The following is a 12991-nucleotide window of genomic DNA, read 5'->3' as shown; positions in this document are numbered from 1 at the left end:
AATTTATGTGTGTATCTGTACTGCTCTGCTTGTCTCTCCTGTATATGACTGAGGAATCGCCCAGATGGCTCTGTTTCTGGTTGTCTTTCTCATTCTTGGTGCTTTACTCCCAGCTGCTTTCTTTGCCTTCTGCCTTGAAAAATGACCAGTTCCTTTTAGAGAGAAATAGTGACTTTCATTTCAAGATATTTTTTCTCAGAGTTGATTTGGAATCAAAACTAGAATACAGACAGAAAATCCTGCTGAGATTGACAACCCAACTTTTTATTCTCTTTGTCTGGTAAAGCAACATTATCTTGATAAAAGTGTTTATTAGACTTATCTAATGCTGGTTTTCCTTATTTAAATCTTGAAAGGCAATCTTCAGTACGTGTGCTAGAAAGATTTAGCAGCAATGTCACTGGGGTAGCTTTTCAAAAACATTAATATTAGTGTTCTTTAAAGGATGAGACTAATCAGGAATTTACAAAGAGTGGTGTTTTTCACAGTCCACAAAAAAGACTTCCAAATGACCCTGTAAAAGTCTGAAGAAGCAGCTGGAACTTGATGTCTCCTGGCTGAAGATAGTTATACTGCAGCATGTCAACATCAGCGATGCCTACAGTAGTGTATAATTTGGTGCAGCCTGGGCAGATGGGTGAAGCAAAGCCATGTTGAATTAACTGCTGAGGCTCCTGACATTTCCACTATATGTGGTTTCTTTTACTTTGGACTAGGTTTAGTTTCGTCCTTTGAACCGAATGTCCGTAGCTCACTTCAAAGCCCTCTGAATGTAGCTATCCCACAAATCTTTGCTTCCTTGACTTGTGGATTTCTTTAGGAAGTGCCATGCTCACCCTTCATCTGTCTCACTGCTTCTTGATTTCTCTCCCTACGCCGAGTGGATGTTTTCCAAATAACAGCCTTTTATGGCGAACATAGATGCTGTAGGAGTTGTGCAGAACACTATGGGCTGTCCCTCACAAGTACTAGAAATTCCTGCTGAGGCAAATGCTTGTCTGGAACCCATCTATTCTGCATAGTGAATGCCATGGCATCGCTTCTGATCAAACATTAAATCCATGCCACACTGGTAAGTATTATGGAATCCCCGTCTCATCCTGTTCTCTCCTTGGAGTCACAGAGTCCACAGCTGATCTCCCAAACCAGGAAGGAAGATGGCACTTCCCCCAAATCGCTGGCTTCCTCTCAATCCAAAGAATGTCTTGACATCTGAAAGAAGGAAGGAGAAATTACTACAACTGACTGCAATACCAGCAGCTCTCTGACTATATGAGAAAAAAACTAGAAATCATCCTGATTTATATTTTTGCTTGCCATTTGTGGAAGAGTGTACCAGCACCACTACCACCACTGGGTGGGTTCTTTATACACTGCGTTTGAGACAGTGTGGCTGGGTTTTCGTGCAGAAGCCTAGGAGGGCTATGTTACTGAGACATGATGTTTCCATGCTTATGTGGTTTCCAGGACTGTGCCTGGCACACAGGCCAAGCTGGGATGGGGCAGATGGTCACTGATGGACATCATTGCTCCACAGAACTTCCCTCACAAGCTCATGGACCCTGGGGAATGGTCTCTCAAGGCAAAGCAGCTCTCACCATCAAGCTGGGGACTCATACGGTCTTTCCACAGCTCTGTGACCACTGCCCTAATTCTACCAGAAACCTCCTAAACATAGTCCCATGCTCAAAACATGTATAGGAAAGGAGTATGCACACTTACTCAGGTGGGCATCCGGACCACTGATTTTGCAGTTCCCATTGCCTGCCCTGGCAGAGAGTGGGCCAAGCCGATATTTCTGCGTGGTGTTTTGCAGGGGTCCTCTGGAGGTTGCAGGCGTGTAGATGTGTGCAGCACCGTTGCCATGTTTTTCCCTGGACTGTGGATCCTTGGACCAAGTATGTGGATGTCCTTGGGATGTCTGTGGGTGTCCTTGGGTGTCTGTGGATGAGCAGTGGCTTTGGCAGAGTGCTCTTCCCTCCCCTGCCGATTTCTTCAAAATGTCTGTGATAGTGGCACATGCACTGTGCCACCTCTGAAGCATGGTTTTCCCATGTCATGAAGAACGTGGTCTTCATCTACTTGAATGAATGCAGCACTGCTTGTCAGTCCTCTGCCACTTGGCAGCAGCCTTGACATCAGCAACAGGGTGGTGCATCTGCTGGAGAAGCTGTTGCAGCAGTAGGGAAAGGAGGAAACAAAAAAATAGTAATCGAAGAGTGAAGAAACTCATCTAAGAGTGGGGGAAAGTAGGAAGGAGTACTTTCTTTAGTAGTCTTGGAAAAATTGCACAGTGGAGAAGCTGAAGAGCATAAGGTGACTTGCTGCCTTTGGTTTTGGGGAATGCGCCTGTCATGTGGCTCTCTTTACACCATGAGATGCACTTCGAGGTGTTTCAGGAGCTCTTGGTATTTGAAGAACCCTTTTGTGTTTAGCTTGCATTGAAGGACTCGACACTGGTGAGACCCAGTCGCTGTTCAACCCAAGAGGGTCTGAAATTCCTCTTTTGAGCGTTCTGAGTGAAATTTCTGTTTTAATATCTTTTAAGAAGAATCCTTTTGGCATGGACTTTTGTAACCACTAGGGATAGCCAGGTGATTTACTTTGGAACTGCAGTATTGCTCCAAACCTGAACTGCTAATACAGGTGTAGTATTTGTTTCGTGGCTGAGTAAGAATAAAGCCATGCTCACTGGTGGCTTGCGTTTGATAGAAGTGTAATTTAAGCCTAGTTCTTCAAAGCTGAAAGCCTACTTGAGTTTCTTATTATATCACTTGGTCTCAAGTGTTTTTATTACTGAAGTGTCAAATAAAGTGATAGAGCAATCTTAAACTTGAAGAAAAGCAGAGAAAGAGCATGCTGGTAGGAAAATAGTAACTGTAAAATCTTGAGTGATAAAGTATGCTGTCAATGTAAATCATAAATGACAGCACACTGTAACAAAGTGGAAGGTTTCATGGCTTTTAACAGTTTAATGAAATGTCACTGCTCACTCCCCCATCTTTTTAGAAAGAGTCATTGCTTGGATGTTTCAGGGTTTCCACATCAATCTTAAGGGCAGTGTAAACCTGCTTTATGATGTTCCCTAGTCTTCCAAATAGTTGTGGATAGAGACAGTATTTTGTTATGTAGTCCAAATGTTCCCTGGCTGTCAGAAGGATGAGGGAAAGGGCACCCATATATTGTATTTAGTTATTGTCTTCAGTGACATTAAACTCTCTGGAATGGGGAGGTTAAGTGCAGACAAGTGATTACTAGGTTTGCATGGAAGACACGTGGTTCCTGTCTGCAGCATGCTACATATATTCTGCTTTAAGTACAATTTACCTATGGTAGATTTCAATAATAATGACTCAAGTACATGCAGATTTCTTCACTCGCTCCCTCCTACAGCTAAGTACCAAAGTTACATAGCTTGTATACAGGCACTAGGAGTCTTCTATTACAAAATTACTAATTATGATCTTTAAATGATGCTTTTTTCCTGTAGCAGGCAAACATTGTCTTTTTCATCTTCATTAATAATTATAAAATAATAACAATGAATAATAATACTCCTCCATTGTGTTTAACTACTTATTGCCTACTATCTACACTTTGGCTATAAAAGTACTCATTAAATATTGTTTTCATTGCCTCTGGCCTTTTTGTCAACAATCTACTTGAGAGTCTCACAAGCAGCAAAGATAAGGATTAGTTTTCTCAATTCCTTGAGATAAGATGATCTTAGTTCTGTGTTACAATGAGTTTGCAGATTTTAATGTTTTCACAGTAGGAAGTATAGAAAAGGAATTTACCTTTGGAAATATAGTTGTTATCATTACTTAAAATTACTTCCACCAATCCTATCTAGAAATGACTGTAAATGCCAGTGGTATGGCAATAAATTCTAGTTGCGTACATGCCAAGCCTTGCTGATTTTTGTTGGGTTTTGACAGCATATGTCAGTTCAATAGAGTATTGGTATGTATTAATAGGGCTAGAATTAAAGATATTTTCCTTTGATAATCAGTAACATTTAATATAAGAGTTCTGTTACAAAGAAATCATATGCATCATAGTTTGTGAGAGTTTTCAGCTTGATATGGTGATGACTTTACTTATAAACATATTCTTTCTTGCGTTGGAAAATAACAGGGATTTACGCAGTGTTTATAGAAAATGGAAGCTGTGCTGTTATCTTCTGATGCAAGCATGCATTCCTGGGGCTTCTGTGTTTCCATTTTCTTAAATCCTCAGGCAGAAGTGTAGAAATATGCATAGTTTGATTGTGGGTGGGCTGTGTATTTAATGCAAACGCAGCTCAGATACATCTGGAGCTTCTGGATGTTACTGTCTCAGGTTGCTGAAAGTCTGAACATGTGTTTCCACTGAAGAGAGGAGGAGTGAGTAATGCTATATTATCCTCCTCAGTATATGAATCAGATAGGCTTCTGGGATTGGATGCAATTGCCCCGAGTTTTCTTGAATATGACCATAAAAGAAAGAGCTTACAAATCTGAGAAAGTAACAATGGTACTAGAATTTGAAATATTAAACTGGAATAAGGTAACTCTTTAAATAGAGAAAACTTGAATGTGATGAATAATATAAATGAAAGTAAAACATTTCAAAAAAATTCAACCGTCCTGACTAGCTCATCCTTGAAAAAGAGGGTCCTTCCCTCCTGTCCTGCTTGCAGAATGTGCATTACTGGCCTAGGCTGCTCCTATTGCTTGCATTATTTTCTGTGTCACTGAAAACTTCTCTTGGTGCCTCAGAAGCTTGGGTGTTTTCTGTTACACAGACAACATCTATGTGCAGCTCTCAGGAGTTTGTCTCCACTTTCCTTTCTCTCCAGTCTGATAGTACCGGAAGAAAAGAGTCTTTCTTGAGACTAAATTTCACTTGAAACCTTATCTATTGTGATACAATGAATAAATAAGGAATAATACAGTGCCTGTAAGATGTGAGGAATTAATATACAAGTAGATTCATATTACATTAATAGTGAAAGAAATTAGAATGTTTAAACTGTTTGTATTTATTCATAGAATCATAGAATGCTTTGGGTTGGAAGGGGCCTTTAGAGGTCATCTAGCCCAACCTCCCTGCAGTGAGCAGGGATATCTTCAACTAGACCAGGTTGCTCAGAGCCCCGTCCAACCTGGCCTTGAATGTTTCCAGGGATGGGGCCTCCTCTGCCTCTCTGGGCAACCTCTTCCAGTGTTTCACCACCCTTGTCATGAAAATTTTCTTCCTTATATCTGATCTGAATATACCCTCCCTTAGTTTAAATCCATTACTCCTTGTCCTGTCACAACAGACCTTGCTAAAAAGATTGTCCCCATCTTTCCTGTAGGCCCCCTTGAAGTACTTCTTGTGGTATGTTCTAGTGAATGGCAACCTCTTTTTAAGAGTTTTACTCCTGTATGTAAGAGTTCCCCTGTAAGACAGAGCAACTCCTTTATTCTGAACTTAGATTTTTATGTCTTCAGATATCCCAAGAACTTCCTAGAGAACTCGATTTTTTAGTCTTGTCACTAATGTAAAACTATTGCAAGCAAAACTCCTGTTCTTGTTACATCTGACGGGTGTGTAACCATACTGATGGAGTATTCCAGCTCACGACTTCCTGAGATGTTTCTACTTCCATCCTGTTTCCTATTAGCTTATAAGTCTACATTGTTTGTTAGTTTGTAGTTTTGCCTGTAAACCTATTAGCCTATGTTTTATGCACAGTTACATGCAGTTTCACTTTCATTACTTATACACCTCTACACACTGATGTCTGAAAAATGTAAAGGCAGTGAGCAGGTTTAGATACTGAGTGCTACACAGCTGTCACCCTCTGGAACTCGAGAAACCTCTGACAGCTGAGTTTGTTCAGTTTCTCTTGAGGAATTAGTAATTTACTTTTCCTTCAGAAGATGCCACATTTCCATGCTGCAACAAGCACGTTCGGACAAGTGCACAGTGCTTCTCACAGACTCCCGTGCTCACTCTTAACAGAACTTACTGTGTGGTAAAATGTCTGTTCTGGTGTACTAATGAAATATTCAATACTATTTTTGTGACAGAATACTACACACTGTCAAGGTAATAAATATTTTCTCATGGTGATACAGATGGTTGACGTTGCTGCTGATCTATCACATTTCTTGAGTTTCAGTCCTTTGCTGCCATACATAGTCTGTCTTCAGGCTTCTGAGTACCAAAAATGAAAATGAAGAGGAAAAATGACTTCTTAAATCTGAATGTGTTTCTCTGAATTTGTGTTTACATTTGGTTCAGGGTGTAAGATTTCTTGTCTTGTGTTCTGAGACGTTTACAACACCGCAGTAGAGAAGATATTTCTGCATGTTGATTTGTGTTTCAAACTTTGCTAGTTAGGACAGAATTTGCGTTATGAAATGTCCTGTTTACAATCCATTCTTAAAAGCTAAAATTGAGAAATATAAGCCCTTACTTGGATAAAAGTAGGAGTAGTTAGAATGTTGTTTAAAAATTTGGAAAACTGGTGATTTTTTTTTTTTTTCTCTAATGTGTAAAATAATTACATTCGGTCCATTCTCATTTTATGAAAGAAAAATACATTACGGTGTTTTTTGAAAAAAGAAAATTGTCCTGGATTTATTGAACTTGAATTGTGTCCTTCATCAACTTTCTATATCATACTGGCTTGTCTCCTGAATGTCCTGCATCTGTTGGTTGTGTGAAAGTTGTTTTTTATGGGGCTACAGCAGATCTGGAGAAACTTTTAATATGTTGTGAATGTTTTGTCAGTACAGGTCTCCAAGTTAGCTGATGTCATGGTCAGACATGGTGTGAAGAAAGGAGATCGTGTAGTCATCTACATGCCCATGATTCCACAGACAGTGTACTGTATGCTGGCTTGTGCAAGAATAGGAGCCGTCCATAGCCTGATTTTTGGTGGATTTGCGTCTAAAGAGCTTTCTGTTCGCATTGATCATGCAAAGGTAATAAATACGTATTTGGAACAACAAACACCATAGCATTAGTTACTCATATAAGTCAGTGTCAAAACCTGTGGTTTTGTTTTTTTTTCCAGAGAGGATAACAACATTTCTCTTTGTGTGGCACACAGTCTCAATTTGTTTATAATACCTCACATTGCAATATGAACAAAGTACTACATCTGTGCTGAGGGTGATACTTTTATGGCAGACATTGAGATACAAATTTTGACAGCTTTTGAAAAATCATCAATTTAACACACTGCTGTCAGTTTAGAGCGTACTTTCTTCTCCCATTTTGTCAATCTTTTTTCTACAAAGTATCACCTTAAAATGGGCTTTTTGCCTAGCGTTTTCCTCAAGTGTATGAGGAAAATGCTGCCAACCCTAAATGACTTCGTTGGTTTCCTTGATGTTTAGACATATTAGGTAGTACATTTTTTTAGCTATAACTCTGCTTCATCTAATTTCTACATGAATCAAGGCAGCTAGGGAACCAGTTGCCTTAAGTAAGTGACTTTGCAGACAACATAATTAGTAGAGGTGAATGCTTTAAAGGTTTCCAAGTATGGCACAAATTGAGTTTGTTTATGAAACATTATGGAAGTCTTTGTAAGTGAAAATGCAAATAGTACTTTAATAATCTACTTAGTAGCTTATATGTGCATATTAGTAGCTTGCGTATACATTAGTTTCAAACCAGCTAACAATTTTCATACTGGAAGTTTCTGTTCTTGTTTTCTACCAGTGAACAAGACAAAAGTCTTTGTCATCTTGATCAGTCACCTGGATCACTCAGACCATCCGTGGTGATGGTGAATCATGTTGGTTAGACATATAAGCCAAAACAAACTTTTACCTAGATTTTTGTCTATGGAAGTGCTTTTCAGATCACCAAAGCTTGAATTTTATGAATATCTGTAAATAGAAAGTTGAATGCATCTCCCCTCCCTACCTTGATGTTTTAACAAAGAAGTTATTAATGAAATGGCTGAAATAGTTTATTGGAATTGTGAAAAAAAGCTGGGGGAACAACAGCTAACAACAGCTCCATAGTTTTCCCTGTCTTTCTTCCCACTCCACTTTTTTAACAAGCTATAAAAATTAATTTCAGCTCATAGAATTGGGGAAAAATAATGTAGAAAAAAAATGATAAAGTTTAAAAATGAAGGCTGCTATAATACACATCATCTCGTATGTTTATTTTTAGAGTATTTTGCAAATATTAACTAATTAATCTCAATAGATTTTCTCTGAGGAGCAAAGGGAGACAGCACAATAATCACAATCCTTGCTTCATGCGTTAAAAGAAAACAAAGAAAGTTTAAGTGATTTACCCAAGGTCGCATAGCAAGTCTTTCAAAGTGTTAGCTTTAGAATTACTAGCTGCAGGTCATGGGTTAAATCCGAACTTACATTGCCTTTTTGTTTCTTTAAACGGCACGTCTAAATATTGTGGATGATTTTTGGTCCATCTGGTGTGTAATGAAAGTGCAAGTAAAGAGGAGAGGCACATACTCAAATCTAAATTTCAAAACATGCCGCAGTTTTGCAGCGTGGTAAAGCTTTCTTGATAAGTGAATTTCACTCTACTGAGATTGTCTCTAAGATATGTGTGTAAGTAGCTGTGATAGATGGTATTCTGCTGAGCTCAGAAGTTAATTGAAGCAGTCTCAAAAACCCCTAACCTTTCTACTAGGCTTTTATGTGAATTGGTTTTGATGCTGCAGTACAGGACCTAATGTTGGTAAGATTAATTAGAAAGATTTAAAGATACGCAATGGAAAGTTGGCTGTGAGATGCTCTTGTGGAAGAAAGGTCAAACTTCACATTTTACTGGAAGATTTAAGTGAAAGAAATAACAAGCACTTTGTAGTGACTATGAAAAGGTACACATACGTCACCAGCTTGCCTTAATTTATCTTGAATTTTAAATAGATCTGGGAGTGCTGCAAAGTCCTGAAGCTGATTATTTCTACTCTTGTCAGGTATGGGAAGTTACAGACATTCTGCGGCAAATTGTGGTGAAGTGATAAAAAGTGTGAGAACAGACATTTCTTGTCATCTTTTCTTTCATCTGAATCTTGGAATGCATAGTTTGCAATATTGAAACAATAGATACTTTCATAGAATAGTTTGGGTTGGAAGGGACCTTTAAAGGTCATCTAGTCCAAACCCTCTGCAGTGACCAGGGACATCTTCAGCTGGATCAGGTTGCTCAGAGCCCCCTTTAAGTACTGAAGGCCTGCAATAAGGTCTCCCTGGCACCTTCTCTTCTCCAGGCTTAACAGCCCCAACCCTCTCAGCCTTTCTTCATAGGAGAGGTGCTCCAGCCCTCAGATCATCTTTGTGGCCCTCCTCTGGACCCGCTCCAACAGGTCCACGTCCTTCTTGTGCTGGGGGCTCCAGAGCTGGATGCAGGACTCCAGGTGGGGTCTCAGCAGAGCAGAGTGGCAGAATCACCTCCCTCGACCTGCTGGCCACGCTTCTTTTGATGCAGCCCAGGACATGGTTGGCTTTCTGGGCTGTGAGCGCACATTGTCAGCTCATGCACAGCTTTTCATCAGCCGGTACCCCCAAGTCCTTCTCGTCAGGGCTGCTCTCAGTCCCATGATCCCCCAGCCTGCATTGGTACTAGGCCTTGCCCCAGCTCATGTGCAGGACCTTGAACTTGTCTTTGTTGAATCTCATGAAGTTCACATTGGCCCACTCAGCTAGGTATCATCTACACTGGATCCCGCTGTGTAGGTCATTGATGAAAATATTAAACAGTACTGGTCTCAATACAGACCCCTGAGGGATGGAATACCATCCAGAGGGTGTGTTTTAAAAAAGGAAAATGAGTGCAAAATGCGGTATAGTTAGTCTGCATATGCCTAACACAGTTTTTCCTGGGCATTCATTGTAGATCTCCTATGATTTTCTCATCTCTGGAGTGATCAAAGTAAAGGCAAACCTGTTCAAAGCTATTTGTGCACTTGAATGAGGTCTACTGAGCCGCTCAAAACTCTTATTTTCATCACGTGTTCACAGACTGAATTCTTGATTAACACTTGCTTTGCTCATGTGGAGAATGTATTTGCCGTTTTTTGGGAAAGTAGGTTAATTTGAATGATACTGCATTGAAACTAATGAGACATTGCAAAGATAGATAAGAGATAAAAGTGCTGGTGAGTGTCCCACAACACATTTCCAAAAGTAAGGCATGAAAATAATGTCCATGACCACTTGCCACCTATCTCCATCTGGATATTGAGCCATTGACCACTACACTCTGGATGCGACCATCCAACACATTCCTCATCCATCGAACAGTCGACCCATCAAATCCCTCTCTCTCCAATTTAGAAAGAAGGATGTTGCGGGGGACCAAGTTGAAGGCTTTACGGAAGTCCAGATAGATGACATCCGTAGCTCTTCCCTTGTCCCCTGATGTAGTCACTCCATCATAGAAGGCCACTAGGTTGGTCAGGCAGGACTTGCCTGTGGTGAAGCCATGCTGGCTGTCTCGAATCACCTCCCTGGTGAAGCATAGCTTCTAGGAGGATCTGTTCCATGATCTTCCAGGCACGGAGGTGAGGCTGACAGGTTGGTAGTTCCGACCAAGTTGATTGATTGAGTCTTTACAGCAGAATAAAATTATTGGTCTGGTACTACTGGGCTTTGCTTTATCGCATTTCTACTTACTCATGTTGGGTTTTTTTCTACATCTCTGACATTCCTTCTCCAGCAAACCTTTGAACTTTCCTGATTTTCCTTCAAACTAGTTATATTTCTATGTAATCTTATCCATCAGGACTACATGTAGCCAGAAAAGATGTGGGAAATGGGTGTAGAAAAGCAATATGGGAGCAGAGATGCAGGAGAGGAACGTCAGTAGGCAGACAGGTCAAACACTAGAAAACAGCAGTTAAAGCCAGTAAAGGATCTTTGGTCTGCGCAGAGTGATCCGTGATGCTTCCAAGTAGCAATGCTCACTTGGGAAATACATCACCTTAGCCAATTTAGTGTTGGTTATTTTTAGACTTCCTTACTACATACAAAGCAGTTGATGAGCAGCGGTGGTACTGTTTATAAATGACTGTAAACCTGGCATTGACAACAGTCTTTCATCTTAACAATTGAATAGATCTGTGTTAATATCTAACATTAATTACAGTCTAATTTCAGGGTACCCTCCAGATGAATTTTCAGTTTAACTGAATTGTATTCTATAATTTTTTATTAAAATCAGTGCACCCCAAAAGAGAGAGATGACAAATGCTGAAATTTTAAAGCTCATCTGAAATATTTTGTTTTCAATACACACTATCAGCAAACTTCCCTGAGTGGCAGATTTGGATAGGAAACATTGTATTATTGCACAAGGAAACAATTTAATCTGTGCTTTCTGTGCTGAGTTTAATGCAGCCTTAATTGTTGCATTGTGGTTTGTGCCTACTTAATGAGTTTTATGCTAATGCATACAATTAGTAAACTAGCTTGATCAAACTGAAGGGCATAAGATAAATATACTTCTAAAACTCCAAAAGTAAGGAAATGGAAGACTCATTCTTCTCCAGTTAAAATGTGTTCTAACACATAATTTTTTTGGTCCTACTTTTTGTTTCCTGAAATACAAGAAATAAAAATACTGATCTTGGGACCTAAATCAAAATAGTTTGTGTGAAGATTTCTTGACTTAGGAAATTGTAAATAAAACCTGAGGTTATTTTAATGACAAAGATGCTAAATCCACATCTGGAAATAGAAATTATGCTAGAAAAATCCCAGAAAAATGGAAATCTGATTTTTAGTGCATCTTGAATCTTGCAGCCATCACTTGAAAGACTCTAGCTTTAGTTCCCTTATGTGCCTTATGACTTCAGCTTATTCTCTTTCTGTATTTCTAGTTTCCTGTCATCTCATTTGCCTTCTTTTTCGTCTTTCTCCTAATTTCCCTCCTGTGCCATTTAATTGCAGGCTGGAAAAGAGCCAGCAAAGTGCTACGGCTGTTTTTGAAATATGCCATTGGGTGCAGGCAGGTAGTTAGAAAGCAGGCTAAACAGGACAGGTAATTGTTGACATCACTCTACCACTTTTGCTTAATGGAGGGGCTATGAAGAGATGGGTTTTTCTCTCTGTTTGTTAATTTTTGCGCATGAAAGAACTTGATACTCTTGATTTCTTGCTCAAATTTGGTTGAAAATGGTGAAATGTCGGAAGTTGTTAGTGTGCTCCTGAACAAAAAGCAGATGCATGGACCGCAAGATAATATAAGCTTGATTTCCTTAGAAAAATGATCCAAACCCCTATTTCTAGTTTTATGGAGATAGATTTTATACATTGAGCATCATTAATCAAAGATTTTCACGGAAAACATGTTATTGAGTTACATATATAAAATATATTGCAAATGTATATATTAACAATCGAACTTCTTTATTTTAGCCCAAGCTTGTTGTAACAGCAAGTTTTGGAGTAGAACCTAAGAGGAAAGTGGAATACGTATCCCTCCTAGAAGGAGCACTGACAAGAGTACAGAGCAAACCTGATAAAGTTCTCATTTACAAGCGACCTAATTTGGTGGGTGTACAGTTATTGTGCCTTTATGTTAGCTTTCAGATGTGTATGCAGTGCATGTGCCTTTTCTCTTTTACAAGTAAAATTTTTGGTGTGTGTGTTGCAGTTTGGTTTTGAATTTTATGGGGGAACTTTATATTCATAAAATTTAAATAGTAAATAGAACTAATACAGCAGAGAGATTACAGAAAAGTCAAGTAGTACTGTAGAGAAAATTGAATAGTACATGTTTTTTACCCACTTTCATTTATTCCATCTGTTTTTCTTTTGACATTTTTCTGTTTTCAATGGACAGGGCCATGTTCCTCTTGCCCCAGGTCGCGATCTTGACTGGGAAGAAGAGCTTGCAAAAGCACATGATTGCAAATGTGTCTCTGTTCCCTCAGACCATCCACTTTATATTCTGTATACATCTGGAACAACAGGCTTGCCCAAGGTAAAGGACTATCTGTTGTTGAAGTGTCTGTGACCAA

The 12991-nt window shown here is 39.4% G+C and overlaps 1 protein-coding gene across 3 annotated transcripts in view; it reads left to right on the top strand.

The window, feature by feature from the left end:
• Positions 1 to 12991, top strand: part of ACSS3 (acyl-CoA synthetase short chain family member 3) — a 98415-nt gene that overhangs the window by 10938 nt on the left and 74486 nt on the right. For 2 of the 3 annotated variants that reach the window (XM_075427937.1, XM_075427936.1), the window contains exons 3-5: positions 6771 to 6959; positions 12387 to 12521; positions 12814 to 12954. In XM_075427937.1, coding sequence (XP_075284052.1) covers positions 6771 to 6959; positions 12387 to 12521; positions 12814 to 12954 — 465 coding nt within the window. Of the gene's footprint in view, positions 1 to 1825; positions 1899 to 6765; positions 6960 to 12386; positions 12522 to 12813; positions 12955 to 12991 lie in introns of those variants that run through there. The other variant, XM_075427938.1, reaches the window with a different exon arrangement.

The sequence above is a fragment of the Opisthocomus hoazin genome, chromosome 8 (assembly GCF_030867145.1).
Source record: "Opisthocomus hoazin isolate bOpiHoa1 chromosome 8, bOpiHoa1.hap1, whole genome shotgun sequence".
In the NCBI taxonomy this organism is placed as follows: domain Eukaryota; kingdom Metazoa; phylum Chordata; class Aves; order Opisthocomiformes; family Opisthocomidae; genus Opisthocomus; species Opisthocomus hoazin.
The sequence above is the reverse complement of the archived record's forward strand: the minus strand, read 5'-3'. Positions and strand labels throughout refer to the sequence as shown.